General features: G+C 44.3%; 2 protein-coding genes across 7 annotated transcripts in view; one reads left to right on the top strand and one right to left on the bottom strand.

Annotated features, from left to right (window-relative positions):
* Positions 1-1,683: 1,683 nt before the first annotated feature.
* LOC131357886 (Fanconi anemia group A protein) lies at positions 1,684-20,630 on the top strand. 4 transcript variants are annotated; one of them, XM_058397247.1, is made up of 43 exons: positions 1,684-1,905; positions 2,007-2,071; positions 2,977-3,089; positions 3,465-3,531; positions 3,891-4,021; positions 4,224-4,319; positions 4,398-4,465; positions 4,638-4,738; positions 4,856-4,951; positions 5,686-5,782; positions 6,451-6,563; positions 6,647-6,723; positions 6,831-6,972; positions 7,637-7,770; positions 7,845-7,955; positions 8,064-8,159; positions 8,388-8,447; positions 9,565-9,653; positions 9,731-9,791; positions 9,894-9,943; positions 10,348-10,418; positions 10,515-10,610; positions 11,985-12,112; positions 12,233-12,303; positions 12,406-12,505; positions 12,722-12,918; positions 13,025-13,118; positions 13,256-13,468; positions 13,583-13,656; positions 13,753-13,875; positions 13,951-14,026; positions 14,928-15,085; positions 15,179-15,284; positions 15,367-15,426; positions 15,729-15,833; positions 15,966-16,078; positions 16,187-16,328; positions 16,503-16,565; positions 18,973-19,099; positions 19,183-19,261; positions 19,395-19,542; positions 19,631-19,714; positions 20,493-20,630. In XM_058397247.1, exons 1-43 carry the CDS (start codon positions 1,868-1,870, stop codon positions 20,568-20,570), a joined length of 4,311 nt encoding a protein of 1,436 aa, XP_058253230.1. In that variant the 5' UTR covers positions 1,684-1,867; the 3' UTR covers positions 20,571-20,630. The 4 variants fall into 4 exon arrangements, with proteins under 4 accessions (XP_058253230.1, XP_058253231.1, XP_058253229.1 ...); XM_058397246.1 differs by having other exon boundaries at positions 1,689-1,905; positions 18,961-19,099; XM_058397248.1 differs by lacking the exons at positions 12,233-12,303; positions 12,406-12,505 and having other exon boundaries at positions 1,687-1,905; positions 18,961-19,099.
* The window catches only part of znf276 (zinc finger protein 276), an 8,781-nt gene continuing 4,271 nt past the window's right edge, over positions 19,959-24,468 (bottom strand). For all 3 annotated transcript variants that reach the window (XM_058397251.1, XM_058397250.1, XM_058397253.1), the window contains 9 exons: positions 24,040-24,337; positions 23,913-23,959; positions 23,396-23,713; positions 23,137-23,203; positions 22,893-23,033; positions 22,727-22,802; positions 21,535-21,652; positions 21,247-21,346; positions 19,959-21,151 (listed from right to left, as the gene is read on the bottom strand). In XM_058397251.1, coding sequence (XP_058253234.1) covers positions 20,959-21,151; positions 21,247-21,346; positions 21,535-21,652; positions 22,727-22,802; positions 22,893-23,033; positions 23,137-23,203; positions 23,396-23,713; positions 23,913-23,959; positions 24,040-24,337 — 1,358 coding nt within the window. In that variant the 3' untranslated portion in view covers positions 19,959-20,958. The remainder of the gene's footprint in view (positions 21,152-21,246; positions 21,347-21,534; positions 21,653-22,726; positions 22,803-22,892; positions 23,034-23,136; positions 23,204-23,395; positions 23,714-23,912; positions 23,960-24,039; positions 24,338-24,468) is intronic.

Raw genomic sequence — 24,468 nt, 5'->3', positions numbered from 1 at the left:
CATGAGGCATAAAACATGGCCGAATTTAACCATGCAAATCGTCAGTAACATCAGAGGGACAGCTCATGTTGGATGTCTGGGGGACAAAGTTAGGGAGGCCAGATTAAGATGGTTTGGACATGTTCAGAGGAGGGAGAGTGAGTATATTGGTAGGAGAATGTTGGACATGGAGCTGCCAGGCAGGAGGCAAAGAGGAAGGCCAAAGAGGAGGTATATGGATGTAATAAATGGGGATATGAAGCTAGTGGGTGCATTCCTCATGTTTAGGAGTTAAACTGACTCCCGCTTGTTAGCTTGCTAATGCATAGCATGTCAATGTAGTAATGGATGAAAAATATATTTAATGTTCATCAACTACAGGAACTCAACAAAGGGGAAGTGGACAAAGGGAAGTGTTAATCACAAGACTGGAACAAAGCTAAAAACATTTTATTACTCGATTATTCTTCAATCCCTGTTCATGAAGACTTGTCTTTGTTTCTTGCTGTGTTTCTATACAAGCCATTACAGTGACTCATGAATATTCATACAGCTCTTATTATTTTAATTGATATTTTTCCTCTCTGTGGTCATTTGCACAGAAAAATGTAAATAGTTATAACAATTAACGGTCAGAGGTGAAGCTGGAACTGGAAGTTTAACACATCTTCAGGACAGAGGAGTTTACACTTCTTTGCGGTTAGACAGAATAAAGAGAGACTGCGGAGGGGATGAGTCTTTAGAGCTGAAGAGAGAGAATGAAGAGAGACTGCTGAAGGGATGAGTCTTTATAGCTGAAGAGAGAGAATAAAGAGAGAATGCTGAGGGGACAAGTCTTTATAGCTGAAGAGAGAGAATAAAGAGAGACTGCTGAGGGGATGAGCCTTTAAAGCTGAAGAGAGAGAATAAAGAGAGACTGCTGAGGGGACGAGTCTTTATAGCTGAAGAGAGAGAATAAAGAGAGACTGCTGAGGGGACGAGTCTTTATAGCTGAAGAGAGAGAATAAAGAGAGACTGCTGAGGGGACGAGTCTTTATAGCTGAAGAGAGAGAATAAAGAGAGACTGCTGAGGGGACGAGTCTTTATAGCTGAAGAGAGAGAATAAAGAGAGACTGCTGAGGGGATGACAGGGTGCAGGGTGATGGATCTCTTCCCAGTGAATCTCCTTATAGTGAGAGGAATGTGTATAAATATTAATGAGGAATGTTAATGAATATTTAATAAGTTGCTTTCACTACTGTAAATGTAACATACTCAATCACACACACACACGCAGGGTAATGGATTGAAAATACAATACATTACATAGGGCTCAGAAAGGAGTATCCCTATGTAGGGAGCAAGGGGACAGCTGGGTTTTAGTGCAGTCTGTGTTTATTATCTCCCACTGAAACGCAAGAGGAGCCGTGACGTCACGGGCGTTGATCGATCTCCGTGTCAATGCTGACTCACACACTCTTCCAATGAAAGGCAGAGATTAGGATTGACTGGACAGATGTGAACATCATGACATCTTCCCTTTCTTCCAGACTAATCCGTTATTAAACGCACACCGGATTTATTTTCCATTTTTAATTCAGCCACAATTAAATCCGACTCTTTTTTATTTTTATTTTATTGGACGCATTTTTTTCACCAACATGGCAACCCCCATAGTCACGCATTCTGTGGGAGGGGCTTTCCCTTAACTTCGCTGTGGATTGGATGTCAGGCCTCATCTCCGGGCCAATTAGAAGGTTAGGAGGAAAGCGCGGGAGGAGGAAGTTCGCGCGAGTGCACGGCCAGTGGCTGCTTCCCAAACCGATGCGTTTTATAAATGTAGTGCGGTACAAAGACATTGAATCGAGACCTTTGTAGTGCACTGAGTTAGGGAATAAAGTGTCGGTTTATGACGCAGCCTGTGCAGCGTGCGCCTGGACCGGTCAGGTAAACAGAGAGCTTGTTCAGGAGGTACCTGGGAGTTAATATCCTGAGCTAACAGCTACAATAACTAACGATAATATTACGTTTTATTCATATTTAATCAGATCCAGGATGGAGGATCAGAGTCTCTTACAGTCCACACAGAAAAGAAGCTTCACCTCGCTCCTGGGTAAATACAAACAAATGAATATTACTGAAACCTGAGCTTCTTTATTCTCCTCAGGTGTTAATGACCGGACCACTGAACAGATGAACCCCCCTCTCTCCCTCTTTCTGTCCGCCACTCTCGCTGTGTCCGTCTCTGTCCCTCTCTCTCCCTCTCTCCCTCTCTCTCTCTCTCTCTCTCTCTCTCTCTCTCTGTCACTCTCACCCCCCTCTCTCTCTCTCACTCTCTCTCACTCTCTCTCACTCTCACCCCCCTCTCTCTCACTCTCTCTCTCTCTCTCTCTGTCACTCTCACCCCCCTCTCTCTCTCTCACTCTCTCTCACTCTCACCCCCCTCTCTCTCACTCTCTCTCTCTCTCTCTCTCTCTCTCACCCTCTTTCTCTCTCTCTCACCCTCTTTCTCTCTCTCTCCCTCCCTCTCTCTCTCTCTCTCTCTCCCTCCGTCTCTCTGTCCCCGTCTCTCTCTCCCCGTCTCTCTCTCTCTCTCTCTCTCTCTCTCTCTCTCTCCGTCTCTCTGTCCCCGTCTCTCTCTCTCTCTCTCTCTCTCTCTCACCCTCTTTCTGTCTCTCTCTCTCTCTCTCTCTCCGTCTCTCTGTCCCCGTCTCTCTCTCTCTCTCTCTCTCTCTCTCTCTCTCTCTCTCTCTCTCAATTCAATTCAATTCAAATGAGCTTTATTGACATGACTGTTATAGGACAGTGTTGCCAAAGCACTGACAATTACACATTCAGTTAATTTTAAATCACATTTAAAGTGGAAAGTAGAGAGAAAAAAAAAAATAAAAAAAAAAATAAAAAAATAATAATAATAATAAAAAATAATAATGAAAAAAATATAATAATAATAATAATAATAATAATAATAATAATAATAATTCAAATCAATAATTCACTCTCTCTGTGTGTTTTTAGCCAGTCGGCTCGGGAGAAAGCGGAGGCTGCAGAGTCACAGTGAGCTTCAGGAAGCATCCATAAATCTGATAAACCGTAACCAGAACATCTCGGCCCTCCTGCAGGAAACAGCAGTGAGTGTGTGTTCATCATCGGCGTCAGACATTCAACTAGTGTGTGAACACGTCTGGATGATTAACCGTGTACTAGATGCCCCTGGAATTGTGTGTGTTTCAGTTTGAAAGGATGAACAGAATCTGTTTCCTCCCCTCTCCCAGTATTGAATGGTTTGTTCCGGATTCAGATAGATTAGTAGTGAGTAGTTTTCATTCAGCGAGTCAGTCTGTGAGTGAGTGAGTCTGTCTCTCGGTCAGTCGATCTGTCAGCATGTCCTTCTGTCAGCTGGTCAGTCAGCAGTCGACTGGTTCCAGTGATGATGAACCAGTTATGTCCTGATTTAGCTCCCTCTGTTTGTGCGCTACATAGTGACCTGTGTGTGTTGTCCACAGGCAGGTACGAGAGGTGGTACACACACCTGTATGCGCCATGTTGGAGAGATCAGTACTAGTGTGCTGGGTGAGTGAGAAATGCTAACTAGCCTCACACCAAATAATATCATCTATTACACGTTTATAACTGTTTAGTATAGTGGTGTGTTTATTATAGTGGAACGATGTGTGCAGTATTTTCCATGTTGCTGCATTAACCTCCAGTCTAAACACACCACTGTATTTTAATACAGATTATTTTGATAAATATTTCAATAAACAGTGTAATAATTAACTGATGGTTTATTATCTAGTAAATACTTGTCTAGTTAAAACAGCAAGGTGAAAATATAACTAAACTAATAAATATAATTTTACCAGTGTAGTGAAACAGAGGCATGGCTTTGTTTACTATAATTGTGTGTGTGTGTGTGTGTGTGTGTACAGAGTGTGAGCTGCGCAGGCAGGCGGAGGAGATGTGTGTCCCCGTCTCTGTACTGTCTGTCAAAATGGTGATGGAGAGAATCAAAGCTTTGCAGGGAGACCGAGTCTCTGCCATGATGGACTCCGCCTACAGGGTGTGTCACACAGGCCACGCCCCCTCACACTCCACAATGTCTATATGTCTGCGGTATTATAGTGCCGAAAAATTGGAACTGTTGACTATTGGAACTACTGACTATTTTACACCTGTGTGTGATTCTTTAGACGCTGAGTGTGAGCTGTGTGAAGTCCATTAAACACTGTGTGTGTGTGTGTGTGTGTGTCCGTCCCCTGCAGACTGAGCTCATCATGTTGTTATGTGCAGCCCGAAAGCTGTTAAACGTGGGAGTGTTTAGTCCCAAACTGTTTTGGCAGGAGTACTGGAAAAGCCAGGTGGGTGTGTGTGTGTGTGTGTGTGTGTGTTTGTACAGAGTGTTAGCAGAATGTATAACCTGTTGTGTTCACACACAGCCTGTGCTGGAAGTGGTGTATCGTCTGCATACTGAGGAGCTCCTTCCACTGCAATACACACTGACCAGGTACACACACACACAGAGCAGTTGTCATGGTAACAGGAAAGCAGTATCATGTTGACAGACATTTTGCTAGCGTGCTACAGTGGCCAGCTGACACTTTTTGATGATATCATTAGGCATGAGCAGCAATTGTCTGTTGCTCTGTGTGTGTGTGTGTGTGTGTGTGTGGGCCCAGTGATGCAGGGGTGTGTGTGTGGTTAGTATCTCAGTTGCAGTCGCTATGTGAATGTGGAGTGACGGACGAAGAGGGAGTCATGCGTCATCACATTCTCTCCAGTAAATCTCACACGCTGTGTCACTCTTAACAATTAAAGGTGTTTGTGTAAAACATATAGTTCACACTCTGATGTTTTTCTGTGTGTGTTTGTGTGTGTGTGTGTGTGTGTGTTTAAGCTGTGGTGTGTGTGTTAGTCCCTGTTGGATTTGAGGATGTTATGGACTCCAGTGTGTCTCACTCCTGCTCTTCAGTGCTGGACAGTATGCTCTCCTGTGAGTAAGGCCTCATCCGTACTTCTGTTCATCTCATCCATCCATCCGTCCATCATCCATCCATCCATCCGTCCAGCCAGCCAGCCAGCCATCCATCCATCAATAAATCATCCATCAGTCCATCATCCATCCATCAGTCCACCATCCATTCAGCCATCATCCATCCATCAATCCCTCATTCATCCATTATCCATCCATCATCCATACATCCATCCATCATCCATCCATCAATCCCTCATTCATCCATTATCCATCCATCATCCATACATCCATCCATCATCCATCCATCAATCCCTCATTCATCCATTATCCATTCATCCTCCATACATCCATACATCCATACATCCATCAATCCCTCATTCATCCATTATCCATTCATCCTCCATACATCCATACATCCATACATCCATCATCCATCATTCATCCATCATTCATCCATCCATCCATCCATCCACAAATTGTACATTAGGAGAATACTGAATATAATTGTAACGATGAGTCCGAGGCAGCTTGTTGCGAATCCATATGCAAATCTTTATTGAAATATCCAAAACAGCAGGCAATAATCATAAACAAGAAATCGAAAGCGAAAGGTCAAAACTACCTACTACACTACACTACCTTCTTGTTGTGACTGTGTTGTAACTGTGGCAGCGTGTCTCTGTGTTGGACTTGTGTTCTATGTGATATAATTTTTTCTCTTTTGTTTTTCTCTTTTTTTTTCTCCATTGCAGGGGTCCTGGATTCAATAGAAAACACACACACAGCAAACCCCACACACACCACACACACTACAGACTCCTCAAAACATCTACCAGCTGCTGCAGTTTGGTAAGTCAACAACAAAAACCTGAGTACTCAAAAGTTAATAAAGTTAATAAAGTAACTCAAAGTTAATAAAGAAGGCATAAAACACACTAATGGACAAGAAACAGAGGCCATGCCTCCTTTACTGAGACTAATGGACAAGAAACAGAGGCCACGCCTCCTTTACTGAGACTAATGGACAAGAAACAGAGGCCATGCCTCCTTTACTGAGACTAATGGACAAGAAACAGAGGCCACGCCTCCTTTACTGAGACTAATGGACAAGAAACAGAGGCCACGCCTCCTTTACTGAGACTAATGAACAAGAAACAGAAGCCACGCCTCCTTTACTGAGACTAATGGACAAGAAACAGAGGCCACGCCTCCTTTACTGAGACTAATGGACAAGAAACAGAGGCCACGCCTCCTTTACTGAGACTAATGGACAAGAAGCAGAGGCCACGCCTCCTTTACTGAGACTAATGGACAAGAAACAGAGGCCACGCCTCCTTTACTGAGACTAATGGACAAGAAACAGAGGCCATGCCTCCTTTACTGAGACTAATGGACAAGAAACAGAGGCCACGCCTCCTTTACTGAGACTAATGGACAAGAAACAGAAGCCATGCCTCCTTTACTAAAACCAATGGACTGATTTTGTGTGCGTGTGTGTGTGTGTGTGTGTTAAACAGGCTTTGTGTGTTCAAGACTTCCGTGTTTGCTGTGTCCGTGTCAGAAGATGCTGTGCACCGTTTTTTTACACACACACTCACACACATACTCACACATCAGCCCAGCTTCAAAGGTATAGAGATCTTTACTTGCTGTGTGTGTGTTTGTGGTTGTGTTACTGTTGTGCTTCACCTGTGTGTGTGTGTGTAATTTTAGTGTCAGACGCCATAGCAATGCAGAGTCAGTGGAGTTTTGCTAAAACATCTCAGTTGATGACGTCACTGTTTTGTAAGGTAAAGCTTACCTTATTATTCATTGATGTTGCTTATTCATATAGATGGTGAGTCTTGTAGATCTCCATCACCTGTGCACCTATGCATTTAACACTAAATTCTCTCAGGTGTGTGTGGTGTTCAGTATGGAGGAGGTGTGCACTCACCTGCAGCAGGTATTAGAGACTCTGGAAGTGAACTGGAAGAATGTTCTGTCCTGCATTTCAACATTGTTGGTGTATCACTCAAACATGCAGGCTTGCCTCAAAGGTACACACACGCACACATACACACCTGACACACACATTTATTTGAGAGTTTGTGTGTTATACACCGATCAGGCATAACATCCTGAGCACTGACAGGTGACGTGAATAACACTGATTATCTCCTCATCATGGTACCTGTTAGTGGGTGGGATATATTAGGTAGCAAGTGAACGTTTTTTCCTCAAAGTTGATGTGTTAGAAGCAGGAAAAATGGGCAAGTGTAAGGATTTGAGCGAGTTTGACGAAGGGCCAAATTGTGATGGCTTGACGACTGGATCAGAGCATCTCCAAAACTGCAGCTCTTGTGGGGTGTTCCCAGTCTGCAGTGGTCAGTATCTATCAAAAGTGGTCCGAGGAAGGAACAGTGGTGAACCGGCGACAGGGTCATGGGTGACCAAGACTCACTGATGCACGATGTAAGCGAAGGCTGGCCCGTGTGATCCGATCCAATAGACGAGCTACTGTTGCTCAAATTGCTGAAGAGGTTAATGCTGGTTCTGATAGAAAGGTGTCAGAATACACAGTGCATGACGGGTCAGGGCTGCTTTAGCAGCAAAAGGGGGACCAACACAATATTAGGCAGGTGGTCATAATGTTATGCCTGATTGGTGTATCTGTCAGTATCTTTACTGTGTGTGTGTGTGTGTGTGTGGGTTTATGTGTAGAGCTGTTGTCCCAGTTGCTGAGATCAGCGTTTCACTCGTACGATGTGGAGAAAATGATCACCGCCTTCCTGTTAGCTCGACAAGGGGCACTAGAGGGTCCTGCCATTTTTCCCTCCTACAGCGACTGGTTCAAGGTGTGCGTCTCTCTGTCTTGGTGTGTTTGTGCTTGTTGAACATTTAGATGTTAGAATTAATCTTCCTACACCAGATCTCCTTTGGCGGGGCGAGTGGTTACCATGGTAACAGTAAGAAGTCATTGGTGTTCCTGTTGAAGTTCCTGTCTGACCTCGTGCCCTTCGATCCCCCGCAGTACCTAAAGGTAACAACAGAACAGGGTCTGGGTGTTTAAGTGAGTTTAGACTGAACACACGATACACTTATCGTTCAAGTGGTTAAACTCTGTGTGTGTGTGTGTGTGTGTGTGTAGGTCCATGTCCTACACCCGCCCTATGTCCCAGGGAAACACCGCTCTCTTCTGCAGGAGTTTATCTCTCTGACCAGGACACGCCTCTCTGACCTCAAGGTGGTACACACACACATACACACACATACACACACACACACACACACACATACACACACACACACCAAAAAGGGCTCTGCACTAACTCCAGCTCTGCCCTTATGCCCCTCTTCATGTTCTGTAAGAAGGAAACAAAATTCAGCACTGGTATTTAGGTACAGTACAGACAGGTATCCTACTGTATTACATACAATTCAATAAAAATGACTATTGTGTGTGTTTGTGTAGGTTTCTGTTGAGCAGATGGGGATGTATGAGGTGGTCTCAGGTGCTGCAACTGAGGTCAAGGTAAGTGAAACACCCCCCTGATAGCTAACATCTCTAAATGAAATGAAAATTGTATTGCTTACACACAACCTTGTACCATGTACATTAAAATGACTGTCTGTGACCTAAAAATAGAATGTACATAAATCAGAATTAACTTGAATATAAGTAGGAATGAAAAAATATATTTTGTTTGCACGTTAGAGAGCAGACTAGCCCTGCTAGCTAACATTCAGGAGGTGATTTTTCTCCTGGCACCAGTTCTACAGGAGCTTAATCTTCTCGATTGTAGGCCTTCTCATAATTCGTAGAGGTCAGGCCCACCACAGCAGTGTCGGCAGCAAACTTGACAATGGTTGTAGAATTGGAAGTGGGCACACAGTCATAAATATACAAAGAGTACAGCAGCGGGCTCTGGACACAACCCTGGGGGACTCCAGAGCTGAGGGTGAAACATGTCTGCACATCTGTACTGCTTGTGGTCTGAATGCCAGGAAGTGGGAGATCCACTGACACTGGGTTGGACTAAGACCTTCAAACTGGTGCTGAAGACCAACTCACCTCTCCTGTGTGTATGTACACTATATTTGGGACACCTCTCTATATCATTGAATTCAGGGGTTGGGCTTGGCCCCTTAGTTCCAGTGAAAGGAACTCTTAATGCTTCAGCTTCATAATAAAGACAATTTTATGCTCCCAACTTTTTGACCCCTTCCTGTTCCAACATGACTGCAAACCAGTGCACAAAGCAAGGTCCATAAAGACATGGATGAGTGAGTTTGGTGTGGAGGAACTTGACTGACCTGCACAGAGTCCTGACCTCAACCCCATAGAACACCTTTGAGATGAATTAGAGCGGAGACTGTGAGCCAGGCCTTCTCGTCCAACATCGGTGCCTGACCTCACAAATGCGCTTCTAGAGGAATGGTCAAAAATTCCCATAAACACACTCCTAAACCTTGTGGAAAACCTTCCCAGATGAGTTGAAGCTGTTATAGCTGCGAAGGGCAGGACAACTCCATATTACATTCATGTGCATGTAAAAGCAGACATCCCAAAACTTTTGGCAACAGAGTGTATATGTGTGAGTCTGTGTGTGATGTTTTGAACGTGACAGTCTGTGTGTGTTTGTGTGTAGCCAGAGTGTGTTGCCCAGCAGGACGTGGAGAAAGCTGTAGCATTCTTTCAAAACACTGGGAGGATCTCAGCCACTGTGATGGAAGCCAGGTATAGACAGACACACACACACACATTAAATTCAGTCTGTTTGTGAGTCTCATCTCATTTGTGGCATGTGTATTCAGTATATTTAGACGGCCGTATTTCCTGTCCCGATTCCTTCCTGCTCTGTTGACACCACGCATGGTGAGAGCAAACACACACACACACACACACACACACACATACATGTAGATTGTTACTGTGTGTCTGTATAAATGTCTCTTGCAATTCTTGCATTCTTTACAGCTTCCAGAGAAACCTGATAATCGAATGGCCTTCATCGAGGCACTCAAGAAGTAGGTTTTGCACACACACACACACATATTACTTCGTTTATTATTATTATTATTTCTTATTATTATAATAAGGAATGGGCGGGGTCCCTGTAATAAAATAACAGCATTGCATTATATAGTAATAAATGGGTGCAGCCTAAATGATTATAATTAGACATTATTATAAGATAATAAGTACAAGGCAGGGTTTTACAGTATTAAGATGTATACGTCATGCCCTAAGATATAATACTAAGTCTTAATATCGTCATATAATAGATGCAGACTAGGTGTGTTTAATGGGTGTATGTTAGAGTGAATTATTTTAGGTCTTTTTAGTGACACACTATAATGAGTCCTGCAAATGCCAAAAGATTCAAATGCTGACTGACAAAAAGTGTGTGTGTGTGTGTGTGTGTGTGTAGGGCAGAGAAGATCCCAGCTGCTCTGTACTCCTCCTACATTGAGTCCTGTATGAGACAGCAGCAGGGAGCAGGTATTTCTTTACAAAAAAACTTTCATCCTCAGGTCATCGATTTATAAACGGCCATTTATAGCCATTTATGTGTGTGTGTGTGTGTGTGTGTTACAGGTGTATGTGATCTAAAAGAACAGGACCCACAGATGGGTGTTCAAACTCATATAATGCAGCTGAGGGTGTTACTGTCTTCTGGGGCTGCTGAAGGAGGTACATACATATATATATATATATATATATATATATATATATATATATATATATATATATATATATATATATATATATATATATATATATATATACACAAACCACTTAATATACAAATACTGTAATACTGTAATAACTAATTGATTTATCATAACACGTGACTATATATATACACACATATATGACTATAGCATTATGACCACTGCCAGGTGAAGTGAATAACACTGATGATCTCCTCATCATGGCACCTGTTAGTGGGTGGGATATATTAGGCAGCAAGTGAACATTTTGTCCTCAAAGTTGATGTGTTAGAAGCAGGAAAAATGGACAAGCGTAAGGATTTGAGCGAGTTTGACAAGGGCCAAATTGTGATGGCTAGACCACTGGATCAGAGCATCTCCAAAACTGCAGCTCTTGTGGGGTGTTCCCGGTCTGCAGTGGTCAGTATCTATCAAAAGTGATCCAAGGACAGAACAGTGGTGAACTGGAGACAGGGTCATGGGCGGCCAAGGCTCATTGGTGCACGTGGGGAGTGAAGGCTGGCCCGTGTGGGGCTGCATAGCTGCAGACCAGTCAGGGTGCCCATGTTGACCCCTGTACACCACCAAAGCGCCAACAATGGGCATGTGAGCATCCAAACCGGACCACGGAGCAATAGAAGAAGGTGGCCTGGTCTGATGAATCACGTTTTCTTTTACATCACGTGGATGGTCAGGTGCGTGTGTGTCTCTTACCCGAGGATCACATGGCACCAGGATGCACTATGGGAAGAAGGCAAGCCGGCGGAGGCAGTGTCATGCTTTGGGCAATGTTCTGCTGGGAAGCTTTGGGTCCTGCCATCCATGTGGATGTTACTTTGACACGTACCACCTACCTAAGCATTGTTGCAGACCATGTACACACTTTCATGGAAACAGTATTCCCTGATGGCTGTGGCCTCTTTCAGCAGGATAATGTGCCGTGCCACAAAGCAAAAAAATGATTCAGGAATGGTTTGAGGAGCACCTAAATGAGTTTGAGGTGTTGACTTGGCCTCCAAATTCCCCAGATCTCAATCCAATCCAGCATCTGTGGGATGTGCTGGACAAGCAAGTCTGATCCATGGAGGCTCCACCTCACAACTTACAGGACTTAAAGGATCTGCTGCTAACATCTTGGTGCCAGATACCACAGCACACCTTCAGGGATCTAGTGGAGTCCATGTCCTGTCGGGTCAGGGCTGTTTCGGCAGCAAAAGGTGGACCAACACAATATTAGGCAGGTGGTCATAATGTTATGCCCTTGTCAGAGCTTTAAGCCTCCTAAGATCAATGCAGTGATAAGGTTCTTTGTCTGTTGAACCTTAATATAATCTTATTTTCATGTCTTTGTCAGAGGTGCGAGCACAGGTTGCCATGCTGTCTCAGATGCTGGCCGGTGTGTGTGATAACCTGGACAAACAGAGCGAGTGTGAGACCATAACACTGACCCTGGACCCACACTCTCCTTCACACACACCTCCTGTAAGGAAGCACACACAGCTGATCTTAGAACAGAATAATATTCGTTCATATTCAATAATGTTAATGCGATTCAGTCTGATGTTGTGATTCTCAGTGTGACTGTGTGTGTCCGGGTTTTAGGTTGTAAATGTGATCCTGCAGGGTTTCTGTGAGTGTGTGCTTGCTATGTGTAGAGTTGCTCCTCCAAACAGGTAAAGTGTATCTGATTATAAAGTTAGTGTGTGTGTGTGTGTGTGTATACAGGTACGTTTTATCACACAGTCAGTTCTGAACTTGACTTCATGTGTTTGTAGGCAGGGTGAGTGGGTTGGAGTGTTTCTGAAGATGTTATTAGGACATACACAGCTATACACACATATCCTGCAAAGAGTTCTGCAACTACTAAACCTCCAAGTAACACACACACACACTCTCTCTCTCCCTGTCTCTCTACTCCCTGATTTGTAATATGAGTAAAATTATTGGATATTAAAGTTCTTTATTTTAGTGAATTGCAGTGATAAAGCAGCATCACACTAATTGCCACTAGGGGGCGCTCATCACTTGAAATATACAATAATCACAGATCTAATTCAAGTAAATATACAGTTTGCTCGTGTGTGTGTTTAGGGGCCGTCTCTCGCTCCTGCCCATGTCCTGGCTCTGGCAGTGTTAGTGGTGGACCTTCATGTGTGTAGAGATCAGTTTCCCATGGTGGACCTGTCTCACTCCCTCAGTCTCACACCCTCTACCCGATTGACTCCATCCGAGGCCCTGAGTGATGCTTTACCTTTTTCCACTGCGAGTGGCATGGAGTTCTCCCTTAGGTTATACACACACACACACACACTTTTCCAATTATGACACACTTGTATGAAGTAATATTGTTTCCTGTGTGATTGAATGTGTGTGTGTGTGTGTGTGTGTGTGTAGGTTCTGTGTGGTGGCAGTGTGTTATGCTCTGTGTAAATCCAGTTCACACGCTAAGGAGCTCACACACTTTATCCCCTCTCGCCTCTATAAACGGGTACACACTCATCCCCCCATCATCTATCATCCCACGAAAACATACCTCTCACCATCCTTCCATCATTATATCAATAATCATCCGTCCATTATTCTTCATCTGCGAGGACCTTGTTTTTCCTGTGTGTGTCCATGTAGCTGCTGTTCCTCATGCCAAGGCTTGTGCCAGAGCTGCGTTCAGGTGTGTTAATGACAGGAAAACAGGATGATGATGATAAGTGGGTTGATGAAGAGGAGTGCATGAGCGCATGGGCAAGTGTGACTGACTGCAGGCGGAGTATGAGGAGCTCTGTCAAAGCAATGTGGGGACACACCACCATCAGAAACCTGCAGAAACACCCAGAACACCAGGCAGGCTCCACACACATACAGAAACAGAAATATACACACATCAGCCCATCCTCTAACACAAAGAAATTTCCGAAAACCTGATGCCTCATTGTGTGTGCGTGTGTGTGTGTTCAGTTGTCATTCTCTGACTGGTTAATGTTCGAGCTCCGAGTACAGCGCAGTCAAGATGCACTGTCTGATACAGAGAGGTATACACACAAACACACACTATGATTGGTTTGTCATATAAAATGAACTCACACTCACACTTACACGACATCCTGTACTCACTGTAAACCTTACAGACAGCTGTATGAGCGGTGGGCATGTCAGCAGTGGTTCCTCCCATTGTGCGGGACTGCAGGAGGCTGTAAGGGAAACACGGCAACAGCGTGTACACACATCATCAACGCTGTGCTGGATGAAGGGTGAGAAACACACACACTCACACACACATACCAGATATCAGAAAGTACAGTGTGTGTGTGTGTGTGTTTGTACAGGGTGTCTCCAGTGCTGTATTCCCCAGCTCCTCCTCACACAGACTCCTGTCGTGTAGACATTCTGGCCAGACTGCAGGTACACCATAGTGTGTGTGTAGGTTTGTGTGTGTGTGTGTGTGTGTATAAAAAGCAAGTAAAAAGCTGCAATAAGGTATTGGTGGTAGGTGGTGACGAGGACACACACACACACTGGTCTAGTGTACATAAACTATTAATTTTACTTTGATAGCTGTGTGTGTGTGTGTGTGTAGGAGCTTCTATGGGAGCTGTAGTTCACATAAAGGAGTAGAATGAGAGAGGAACATCTTTTGTTAATTTTACTGTGATAGCTCTGTGTGTGTGTGTGTGTGTGTGTGTAGGAGCTTCTATGGGAGCTGTAGTTCACATAAGGGAGTAGAATGAGAGAGGAACATCTTTTGTTAATTTTACTGTGATAGCTCTGTGTGTGTGTGTGTGTGTGTAGGAGCGTCTATGGGAGCTGCAGTTCACATGCAGGAGTAGAGTGAGAGAGGAACATCTTTTGTTAATTTTACTGTGATAGCTGTGTGTGTGTGTGTGTGTAGGAGCTTCTATGGGAGCTGTAGTTCACATAAGGGAGTAGAATGAGAGAGGAACATCTTTTGTTAATTTTACTGTGATAGCTGTGTGTGTGTGTGTGTAGGAGCTTCTATGGGAGCTGCAGTTCACATGCAGGAGTAGAATGAGAGAGGAACATCTCTTGTTAATTTTACTGTGATGGCTCTGTGTGTGTGTGTGTGTGTGTGTGTAGGAGCTTCTATGGGAGCTGCAGTTCACATGCAGGAGTAGAATGAGAGAGGAACATCTCTTGTTAATTTTACTGTGATAGCTGTGTGTGTGTGTGTGTGTGTAGGAGCGTCTATGGGAGCTGCAGTTCACATGCAGGAGTAGAGTGAGAGAGGAACATCTCTTGTTAATTTTACTGTGATGGCTCTGTGTGTGTGTGTGTGTGTGTGTAGGAGCTTCTATGGGAGCTGCAGTTCACATGCAGGAGTAGAGTGAGAGAGAAGCGTCTCTTCTTGTGGGATCTGATGGATCAAAGATGCTCAGTAAACTCTAAACCCAAAAACAGCAGCTCTGAGCTAGAGCTCCAGACAATTCTGCATACCTGCAACTGGTACACACACACACACACACACACACACACAGAGCGTAGTGTGATATTTTATACATGTGGTAAGATCTTGCTGTGTGTGTGTGTGTGAGACAGTGTGATCCTCACCGTTCCATCTTCGCTCCTGGTGTGTGTGTGTGCTGCTGGAAGAAAGAGCATGCTGGACTGCACAGCACTCATGGATCACATAAATAATCATCAGGTTTCACACACACTCAGACCCACACACAGAGTAAGGCAGAACTGTATTTCCTTGTTGTTTATTTGTGTTGTTTTTTTTTTAGAGGAGGGTGTGCTCTCCTGCTGGTGTTCTTTCCTGCTCCTTGACGACCCACTTCCTCTCAGTAAGCTCCTCCTACTTTTTCACTGTGTGTGTGTTTTCCTACACACCTATTCAGTGTGTATTGCACACAATCAGTCCATTACAGCGATGTCCATCTCAGAAATTGCCTGTCCCATATGCTAGTTAAACACTTACCCCAGTAACTCATGCTCGGCATCCGTATTTCCGAGTCGCCTCGCTACTGCTTGATCACCTCACTCATTCACTTTTTAAAACTGGGGTGTGGTCATGTGTGCTTCTACATGTGTGTGTGTGTGTAGAGTGTGTCTGTACATTATGTGTGGAACTGTCTGTGTGTCGTAGGCAGTGCTCAGTGCGAGTGTGAGTTGCGAGTCTCCTGTTGAAGCCGTTGATACTACTCTGTCTCAGCTCAGTGTGCGCTGTCCCCTTCTGATGCTATCTGCTGTGGTAACATCACACACACACACACACACAGACACAGACATACTGATACACATATTGTACATATTCACTCACAGTATAATTTCTGTACTGTATCTATAGTGATATATATATATATATATGTGTGTGTGTGTGTAGCGGTGGTGGGTGTGTGTCTCTCCAGTGTTGTGTTCTTTGTGGGAGCGTGTGATTGGAGGGCAGCAGCCTGATATGCTACAGCTACTAAATGACTGCACTCAGTGGGCCTGCAGGTAACACACACACACACACACGTACGTGCATGAGTATAGTTGATTTCCTTAAACTACACAACCTTTCTTTTAGTTTGAGTGCAGTTCATTGTGTGTCTGTGTGAGCAGGTGGGTGAGGGGTCTCCCAGACGATGTACCCTCGGCTCCTGCGTTGGTGTTAGCGGTGTGTGTGCACGTTGCAGTTGAACAGCAGGGCAGTGACACTGAGCGTGTTAAAGCTAAACTTACTCTGATACAGCAGCACAGAGAGGTGAGAGGCGCTTATGCTAATGTTAATGAGTGTGTGTGTGTGTGTCACACCAACAATGCTGACCTAGCTTTAGCTTTATTTTTCATAACATTCACACAAGCGTTATAATATAAAATGATCTGTGTTACACTGTGGGTCGTGTTTCTGTGTGTGTGTGTGTGTGTGTGTATACAGGTGCTGGTTTTTCTGCTCTTCTTCTACATAACAGACTTCCTCTCTGAACACCTTTCACCACAGGTATTTTACACAACACAGAATGCAGACAGTGGGTGTGTCTGAGATGTGTGTGTATATACAGTGGTGTGATGTGTGTAACGTTTATCAATGTGTGTATTTGTGATCAGGAGTGTGTGTGTAATTATACTGGTGATTCTGTGAAATGTGTGTGTATTATTGTGTGTGTAGTGACGTGTGTGAAGTGAGTGTGTGTATTTAGATTGGTGATTCTGTGAAGTGTGTGTGTGTGTAGTGATGTGTGTGAAGTGAGTGTGTGTATTTAGATTGGTGATTCTGTGAAGTGTGTGTGTGTAGTGATGTGTGTGAAGTGAGTGTGTGTATTTAGATTGGTGATTCTGTGACGTGTGTGTGTGTGTAGTGATGTGTGTGTGTGTGTAGTGATGTGTGTGAAGTGAGTGTGTGTATTTAAATTGGTGATTCTGTGAAGTGTGTGTGTGTGTAGTGATGTGTGTGTGAAGTGAATGTGTGTATTTAAATTGGTGATTCTGTGAAGTGTGTGTGTGTGTAGTGATGTGTGTGAAGTGTGTGTGTAGTGATTGTGTGTATTTAGATTGGTGATTCTGTGAAGTGTGTGTGTGTGTAGTGAAGTGTGTGTGTGTGTAGTGATGTGTGTGAAGTGAGTGTGTGTATTTAAATTGGTGATTCTGTGAAGTGTGTGTGTGTAGTGATGTGTGTGTGAAGTGAATGTGTGTATTTAAATTGGTGATTCTGTGAAGTGTGTGTGTGTGTAGTGATGTGTGTGTGTGTAGTGATGTGTGTGAAGTGAGTGTGTGTATTTAAATTGGTGATTCTGTGAAGTGTGTGTGTGTGTAGTGATGTGTGTGAAGTGTGTGTGTAGTGATTGTGTGTATTTAGATTGGTGATTCTGTGAAGTGTGTGTGTGTGTAGTGAAGTGTGTGTGTGTGTAGTGATGTGTGTGAAGTGAGTGTGTGTATTTAAATTGGTGATTCTGTGAAGTGTGTGTTTGTAGTGATGTGTGTGAAGTGAGTGTGTGTATTTAAATTGGTGATTCTGTGAAGTGTGTGTGTGTGTAGTGATGTGTGTGAAGTGAGTGTGTGTATTTAAATTGGTGATTCTGTGAAGTGTGTGTGTGTGTAGTGATGTGTGTGAAGTGAGTGTGTGTATTTAAATTGGTGATTCTGTGAAGTGTGTGTGTGTAGTGATGTGTGTGAAGTGAGTGTGTGTATTTAAATTGGTGATTCTGTGAAATGTGTGTGTGTAGTGATGTGTGTGTATTTAAATTGGTGATTCTGTGACGTGTGTGAAGTGAGTGTGTGTATTTAAATTGGTGATTCTGTGAAGTGTGTGTGTGTGTGTAGTGATGTGTGTGAAGTGAGTGTGTGTATTTAAATTGGTGATTCTGTGAAGTGTGTGTGTGTAGTGATGTGTGTGTGTGTGTAGTGATGTGTGTGAAGTGAGTGTGTGTATTTAAATTGGTGATTCTGTGACGTGTGTGTGTGTAGTGATGTGTGTGTGTGTGTAGTGATGTGTGTGAAGTGAGTGTGTGTATTTAGATTGGTGATTCTGTGAAGTGTGTGTGTGTAGTGATGTGTGTGAAGTGAGTGTGTGTATTTAGATTGGTGATTCTGTGAAGTGTGTGTGTGTAGTGATGTGTGTGAAGTGAGTGTGTGTATTTAGATTGGTGATTCTGTGAAATGTGTGTGTGTAGTGATGTGTGTGTGAAGTGTGTGTATTTAAATTGGTGATTCTGTGACGTGTGTGAAGTGAGTGTGTGTATTTAAATTGGTGATTCTGTGAAGTGTGTGTGTGTGTAGTGATGTGTGTGAAGTGAGTGTGTGTATTTAGATTGGTGATTCTGTGAAGTGTGTGTGTGTAGTGATGTGTGTGAAGTGAGTGTGTGTATTTAAATTGGTGATTCTGTGACGTGTGTGTGTGTGTAGTGATGTGTGTGAAGTGAGTGTGTATTTAAATTGGTGATTCTGTGAAGTGTGTGTGTGTAGTGATGTGTGTGAAGTGAGTGTGTGTATTTAGATTGGTGATTCTGTGAAGTGTGTGTGTGTAGTGATGTGTGTGAAGTGAGTGTGTGTATTTAGATTGGTGATTCTGTGAAATGTGTGTGTGTAGTGATGTGTGTGTGAAGTGTGTGTATTTAAATTGGTGATTCTGTGACGTGTGAAGTGAGTGTGTGTATTTAGATTGGTGATTCTGTGAAGTGTGTGTGTAGTGATGTGTGTGAAGTGTGTGTATTTAAATTGGTGATTCTGTGACGTGTGTGTGTGTATTTAGATTGGTGATTCTGTGAAATGTGTGTGTGTGTAGTGGTGTGTGTGTATTATTGCACATGTTGTGACATATTATTGTGTGTGTGTGTAGTGACATGTATGTGAAGTCTTGTGTACAAACGTGTAACGAGGTGCGTATATGTGTGTGTCAGGGGGGTTTACAGGGGGATCGGAGTGTGAGCCGTGCTAAAAGCTTCAGCGTTCAGCTAATCACCCTGCTGGCCGACTCTTCTGATTGGCTGTCCCTGTTCCACCAATCAGGGAGCAGTATGGAGCATGAGCACAGTTCAGGTGTGTTTACTATAACACTAACCTAACAGACACACACTAATTATCAAAAATCGCCATGAATTGACGGCGTCATTTATTCCCAGAGCGGAAAGCCTACGCCAGTGTCGTCTCCATGGTAACCACAGACCAGTGTGCACGGCTGATGCCGTTCGCGTTGTTCAGGTGAGGCAGCAGGTTCATTTTTTTTTTAACCCCGTTTCATATTAAATTATGACACCTCATGGCAAGAACCATGAGGGTGACTTTGATGAGGTCACATCATACTGCTATAAGGCTCGTGTGTGTGTGTGTGTAGCATGTTGGTGGATGTTGATGCGAGTATCTTGAGCAGATTGATGGTTAGCCCAGGGTTCCTCCTACCAGCTGTGATGTCATATACTGCACTGATGAAGCTCTTCCTGCTCGGACACACTGCAGACGTCAAAGCTGACACACCGCAGCAGGTCTCTCTCACACACACACACACACACACACGGCTGCACTTCATGCTGCTTCCACGGCACCATCATTAACCTTGTGGTTGTGTTCTAGATCCTGCGTGAAGCTCAGCACATTGTTTTGAAGAGCATCTCTTTGACTCGCCCAGGCTCCATCACACACAGCCTATTAAGACAGGTACGCTCATCACATATTTTATTTTCTCTGCCCTTTTCCTCTGGAGCCATTGTGAACGTCTTGCCCATGCAACTCACAGTAACACTCGGTTCAATGTGCTTTTAGGCGAAAGCTGTAACAGTTTACGTACATCATGCAACGTCACCGTTTACACTACACTATTAACGTAACTTACACAAACTGCTCTAAGTTATAATGCAGACAGAATATTATTTACCAGTTTGGAATGAAACTCACAAACGTGTCAGGTTCTGTGTGTTTATTACAAAACAGCTGCATCAACATATGCACTGGTCAAAATAAAAAATCTCTCAGTCTGCCCCACACACACACACACGCACATTTTGCACTAGGCGCTATTTGCCCCACTGTCCTGTTTTTCCAGGTACGACTCCCCTTTCATTTGCTGTAAGGATGTTCTATAACGTGTAAGATGACTCAAACAATAATAAATAAATAAATAGCGCTGTTTAAAAACAGGAACATTTCAATAGCATTCATATCTCAACAGAGGACTGTTTAACATATGAGGTTTATTCAGGGTTGCCAGAGTTGGGCCGCAGCAAGTGAAGTCTAGATATTTCCCATATAATGCTTTTCCACTGTTCTATATTAAATAGGCACCTGGTTTCATTCTCTGATGCATGATAGCATCATTAGCAGGCTGATATGGTCAACATCACTTTGTATATTAATTGACACACACACACACACCTACCTAGTTAGGGGGAATCTGTGTGTGTTGTGTGTATTTAAAAACTCTCTCCCTCGCTCTCAGATGGAGGCAGAGTGTATGGAGCTGGACCCTGAGGTGGCAGCTGCGCTCTCGGCTCTGATGAACTCCGATGACCTGTGACCTGCAGGACTTCTGCGTGATGGGGGGAGAACACTTCTCCTGTTTGACTCTTGACGAACTCTCACTACAGGAAGATTGTGTTAGTCATAGACTGGCATTGGTACGCAGACGGAATTCTGGGATTCAGGCACAACAGGAAATGAACAGACTTGACAGTGTTCTTTACAGCGATGTGAAATGCAATAAAACACAGTGATGCATCGAAGTGCACTTAGAAGTGTGTTTAGTGGTCACTTCAGGCTATAGCATGCGTCAGAGTGACCTCTCAGTCCCGATATTACTTTATACGTGAAGGACGCATGTTTACGCCCCTTTCACATGACCATAAGTTGACATACACACACGCGCACGCTCCCTAATGACTGGAACACAGCCGGTGTGATCAGTGTCACTGTGTGTGTGTGTTGTGCTCCTGTAACAGTGGGTGCACCATGCTCATGTGGACGTTCAGGTTGTGTGCTTTCTCGAAGCGCCGCTCGCAAACGCCGCACGCAAACTCTAGCTCCGTCTCCGCCTTGTGCTTGGTCATGTGATACTTCAGGGACGCTCTCTGACGACACTGGAAACCACACACTTCACACCTGCACACACATGAATAAGTAGGCTGGAGTTTTGTAGGTTACTAGGTTTTGTGTGTGTGTGGGTGTGTGTGTGTGTGAGAGAGAGAGAGACTCACTGCAGTGGTTTGGCTCCTGAGTGCGTCATCTGGTGCACGGAGAGATGTTTCCTCTGTTTAAACGTCCGACCGCATTGATCACAGATGTAGTTCCTTACCTCTGAATATTACACACACACACACACACCAACAACTCTGAATAACGGCATCTGCCACATGCCCTAAATATAAATGTCAATTCTAGCATCGCTGGTGCTCTGATTACTATGTAAGCGAGGGATTCAGTCTTCAGATTGAAATAATTTCATATTCCAGGCATTAGAGACACACACACAGACCCAGACCTACCTGTGTGTATGAGTTTGATGTGTCTCTGCAGGTAGCGGTCGATCATGAACACTTTGTTGCAGCCCGGATGAGTACAGGGCCGCTTCCTCACTTCTTCATGGTGCTCCTTTACATGTTTCTGTGTAAGTACATACGTGTACACACACACACAAAAGGTTGTGTATTCCCTATAACATTAAGCTATTTGACTGAACACCTCTCCAAAACATCACAAACTCAAAACCTGTCAATAATGTCAGCTCAGGCTTGTCGGAAAATTTAAGGAATAAAAAGAGCTCTAAGGTGAAACAGAGCAGCAGTCCAAGAGAGAGCAGAGGTGTCTGTGATCTCCAGGCAGGAGGGACTTACCCTCTCTCCTCATCAATCACAGCTACACTAGCCAATTGTGTGGACTCCTGCCCCTGAGCAAGGCCCTTCGATTTCTCAGTTGTATAAAATGTAAGTCGCCCTGGATAAGGGCGTCTGCCAAATGCCGTAAAACGTACTGAATTTATTTAACACCGACCAGGCATAACATTATGATATGCCTAATATTGTGTCAGTCCCCTTTTTGCTGCTAAAAACAGCCCTGACCCGTCATGCATTGTGTATTCTGACACATTTCTATCAACTTCTTCAGCAATTTGAGCAACAGTAGCTCATCTGTTGGATCAGATCACATGGTCCAGCCTTTGCTCCCCACGTGCCTCAGTGAGCCTTGGCCTCCCATGACCCTGTCGCCAATTCACCACTGTTCCTTCCTTGGACCACTTTTGATAGATACTGACCACTGCAGACCCCACAAGAGCTGCAGTTTTGGAGATGCTCTGATCCAGTCGTCTATCCATCACAATTTAGCCCTTCCTCAAACTCGCTCAAATCCTTACACTTGCCCATTTTTCCTGCTTCTAACACATCAACTTTGAGGACAAAATGTTCACTTGCTGCCTAATATATCCCACCCACTAACAGGTGCCATGATGAGGAGATAATAATCAGTATTATTCATGGCACCTGGCAGTGGTCATAATGTTATGCCTGATCGGTGTATATAATGACCCTGAGTAGACTTAATTACCTCAACATTTGGATAATGTCTCTAGGAGGCGTGTGAGATTTAGTGTCGATCCTAACAATGATAACAGGCCTGAATCTTACACAGCAGCCGTTTAACACAGTATCATGAGTACAAAATCTGTGTGTGTGTTTTGACCTTCATGCCATCCAATCCTCTGTACACTGCTGTACAGCCCTGATAAGGACATTTGTAGATGGTGGGGAGCTCCTCTCTGAAACACACACACACACGTTTCATTTTCTACACGGACTGTCTGAGAACACACGTGAGTGTGTGTGTGTGTGTGTGTGTGTTTATGTACCTCTCTGATTTCATCTTTTTCTTCCACCCAGGTTTGGGGCCGGGTTTCTTCCTCTCTTTAGGCTGCAGATTCTTCATGTCTTTACCGGTCTTCTTAGAGCTGCTCTTCCTCGCCTCCTCCTCTTCCTCACTGTAGAAATTCCTGCAAAGAGAGAAGCATGTTACACACTGATCAGACCAGAGAGAGAGAGAGTGAGAGAGAGAGAGAGTGTGTGTGTATGTGTGTGTACTGTCAGGGAGCTCACCTGTCTGACAGGTCGCTGTCCTCTAAACGCTGAGCAGGTGATAGGACCCTGTCTCTACACTGAGCACCTGTCCATTAACACAGTGAATTTGTCATGTACTGAGACTTTATTCAGGCGGGATTAGTTATACTAATATCTTATTCACATTAAACACTTCACCAGCCGACAAGCCACCGTTTTACACCTGTAGAGTCTTACAAAAATTATAAAAACCTCGCTAGTCATTTGTTCGTTGTTATAGAAATTTTTCCAGTCTCACCATCCGGGTCCTTTGCGTGTAAGTGACTGTAGGCGGAGCTCTGTGTCTGCTCTATATTGGCATGGGTGGAGTCCTCCTCTCTGCTTGTGATTAGTTGGTGGTTGTGTGGGTGCGTGTCATCTCCGTGTCTCTCCCACACGCCATTGTCCATGGTGTAGGAGTGTCCATTCTCGCAGCTCCACACCACCCTGACCGCACCTCCACACCGCTCCTCCAGCACCTCCTGCAGCCCGGGAGGGAAACTGCAGCTCCCCGCATGCTCGTGAGTCCATGACACCAGGCGCAGCAGACAGTGAGGGTCAGAGGGGATGGACGGAGCTACATGAGTCAGGAGAGACTTTCAGTTACACCAAAAATTCACATGTAAACATTCTCAAAACTATCTAGTCCGCTGACTGACCTCAGCGCTGGGCTGCGTTCAGGTTTATTAACTTATGTTGTATCACAGGGAGGTGAAATAATACTGCACCCTGTGCTCACCTGTCTGTCTGTGTGTGTGTGTTTGATGAACACTTACAGCTCTGATCTAGTTCGTCTGTGTTGTTCGTCCATGTTGAATTGCACCTAAGAGGAAAAAATAAATATCCTCATTCTGCTGAAGGACGGCTGTGAGTGGAGGTGTCCAATGTGTTGAGTGTATTCACCTCTCCGTGTTGGGGCTGAGCGATGGTGATGAGTTGATCCGGTGTCTGAAGGCCTGCAGGATGCTGTGACACTGGTAGAACTGACTGTGGCAGTCACAGCAGATGTACGGTGAGAGTGTCGAGTCGTGCCGCACAGACACGCCCAGCAGCTGCTGGAAGTCCGTAGAGAAGTGCGGTGTTGAGCGTTCAGTCGATGAAGGCCATGTTATCGGGTCAGGCTGCTTCCCAAAAGCCCAACGCAGCTTCCTCGCCGAGAACCGCCCATGACACAACCGACAGATCTTTGAGTTCAGTCTGCCTGCAATTCAACACACACACGCTGTATAATTAACACAGGGTACTACACAAACACAGTACACAGGTCTTTAGTGCACCACAGCACACTGATTTGAGACACAGCAACAGACCATGTGTGTGTGTGTGTGTGTG

This window comes from Hemibagrus wyckioides, linkage group LG08 (genome assembly GCF_019097595.1).
Source record: "Hemibagrus wyckioides isolate EC202008001 linkage group LG08, SWU_Hwy_1.0, whole genome shotgun sequence".
NCBI lineage: Eukaryota > Metazoa > Chordata > Actinopteri > Siluriformes > Bagridae > Hemibagrus > Hemibagrus wyckioides.
Note: the sequence above shows the minus strand (reverse complement) of the source record. Positions and strands in the feature narration are given on the sequence as shown.

Coding starts and splice junctions, on each gene's coding strand:
- LOC131357886 (XM_058397246.1), top strand. CDS start 1,868: ATGACGCAGCCTGTGCAGCGTGCGCCTGGACCGGTCAG. Junction 3,532..3,890: donor GATCAGTACTAGTGTGCTGG/GTGAGTGAGAAA, acceptor GTGTGTGTACAG/AGTGTGAGCTGCGCAGGCAG. Junction 15,086..15,178: donor ATTCTGCATACCTGCAACTG/GTACACACACAC, acceptor TGTGTGAGACAG/TGTGATCCTCACCGTTCCAT.